This window comes from Monopterus albus, unplaced genomic scaffold (assembly GCF_001952655.1).
Source record: "Monopterus albus unplaced genomic scaffold, M_albus_1.0 scaffold281.1, whole genome shotgun sequence".
Lineage (NCBI taxonomy): Eukaryota > Metazoa > Chordata > Actinopteri > Synbranchiformes > Synbranchidae > Monopterus > Monopterus albus.
In genome coordinates this window covers 400,115-402,062 of record NW_018128161.1, presented here as the reverse complement: position 1 = coordinate 402,062, position 1,948 = coordinate 400,115, and the positions used below count along the sequence as shown (strand labels likewise).

Genomic DNA, 1,948 nt, shown 5'->3' with positions numbered 1-1,948 from the left:
CTGTTATGTGCTGGATTGTCTCAGGGGCATCTTTGCACAGCCTGCACCTGGGGTCCTGTCTGGTATGGTAGACCCCGGCCTCTATTGATCTTGTACTTAGAGCTTGTTCTCGTGCTGCCAGGATTAGTGCCTCTGTGCTGTCTTTCAGTCCAGCTTTGTCCAGCCACTGGTAGGTTTTTTCAACAGGGGGGCTAATGTTGAGGGCGATTACAGAAGTTCACTGGGCTCTTTTGTTTTGTTTTGTTTGAGAGCTGTGCTAGACTGCATCTTGTTTATAGCCGAGTACTTTTATATGCATATATTAAAATGCTCCATCATTATTTACTTGAGTGAAATGTGCCAACACAATGGAGGGCAACCACCTTAACCTTACTTCCACACAAGTCAATTATCTTGTCAATAGTGCTGCAGCCTCCCTGCGTACGACACTTGATACTCTTATGATGCTCTGTTTTCCTCTCCTCTCCTGTCTGCTGTCTGAAACAGCATTCAGTCATCTCTGTGCTGAACTCACTCACAATATTTCATGGAAATGTTCTTAAAAGCTGAAAAAAGAGACATGACATGTTTTTGAACAGACTGCTCTAAGGCTGATGTTTGAAATCTCACTAGGCTTTTGAATGAGTTTTTTTCCTCTGGAAACCAACTCACAGTTTCACTTTGTCAGTCTGTAACTGTGGGAGTTTACTCTCGGATCAATCTTTAAATCGGCCTAAAGGGGGTAGCGAAGGTACAAAGCACAGCACTAATACATCAGCAACATAATTTCGAGTCTACTCTGAGTTTTTATTTGGGGGGACTGCAGCTCAGGAGGTAGAGCAGACATCCCCTAATCAGCAGTTCGATTCCCATTCTCCCCAGTCCACATGTCGTAGTGTCTTTGGGCAAGACACTGAACCCCAAGTTGCTCCCGACGGCCAGGTCAGTGCCCTGTAGGGGCTGTGTGTGTGTGTGTGTGTGTGTGTGTGTGTGTGAGTTGGCGTCTTGGTTCTGTATCACAGACAAACTCCTTGCCTGTGTAACATACTTGGCCAAAAAAAGTGATTTTCATTATGAAATACAGTCAACAGTTTGTTTGGTCCATTTTTGTCTAGTTTTTAAACATAGTCTCCGGTGTCATTGTTTAAAACTTATTCAGTAACAAAACCAGATTTTGTTTTTCCCACCTCTCCCGGCGATCAGCTGGTCCCTCTCCGAATAACGTGATGGGCTCTCCCAGCGCCCGGAGGCCAGCCTTCACCTCTGCATCATCAGTGGAGACGGTGATCTGCCGCGCTCGCCGCCGTCGCTCAAACTCAGCGAGCGCTTCTTGCTGCCGCTCGCTGACCCGCTCCTCCATCTCCAGAGTCTCTCCTGCATGGCATCATGGGAAACAGTCTGACTCACGCATCACACACACTTAGACACGCCCGTAATTTAGAACTTACCTGATGAGATGTTGATGTTTCCGGCCTCAACCCCCGCCTTCACCGCATCACCTCCTGCTGCCACACTGCTCACCATCTCAGAGCTCAGGCGCTCCCGCTCTTTCTCCTCCAAGCTCCCATAGAAAATACGAGTCCTCTTCACGGCCGGAGCCGCATCCTCCTCATCTGACATGTTAATTCACTTCTTCTTCTACTACTGCTGCTGCTGCTGCCCCCCAGAGGCTGCTGGGAAAACCAGTGACACAAATACATAAAGTATATACATTATAAAACAAAAATTAAAACATAAAATATTTAAAATTTTCAAAAAAATGAAAAGTAACAACCCTAAGAAAAAGACATTTCTCATATTTAAAGTGATAAATAAAACTAAAGATGAAAACCAAATCAAACTGAAATGTTTGTGCTGAAAAAGTTAGTTTGATTATGGTGCACTAGTTTTGTGAAATAAGTGATATGCTGTTGTCAAAACAGAATAATTTGGTAAGTAATTCTTTGAGAACACATGAATGAAACCAAAC

The 1,948-nt window shown here is 44.6% G+C and overlaps 1 protein-coding gene across 4 annotated transcripts in view; it reads right to left on the bottom strand.

The window, feature by feature from the left end:
* prpf4 (pre-mRNA splicing tri-snRNP complex factor PRPF4) overlaps positions 1-1,948 on the bottom strand; it is a 17,138-nt gene that overhangs the window by 13,981 nt on the left and 1,209 nt on the right. For 3 of the 4 annotated variants that reach the window (XM_020622488.1, XM_020622486.1, XM_020622489.1), the window contains exons 2-3: positions 1,428-1,652; positions 1,167-1,353 (exon numbers count right to left, since the gene is read on the bottom strand). In XM_020622488.1, coding sequence (XP_020478144.1) covers positions 1,167-1,353; positions 1,428-1,599 — 359 coding nt within the window. In that variant the 5' untranslated portion in view covers positions 1,600-1,652. The remainder of the gene's footprint in view (positions 1-1,166; positions 1,354-1,427; positions 1,653-1,948) is intronic. The other variant, XM_020622487.1, reaches the window with a different exon arrangement.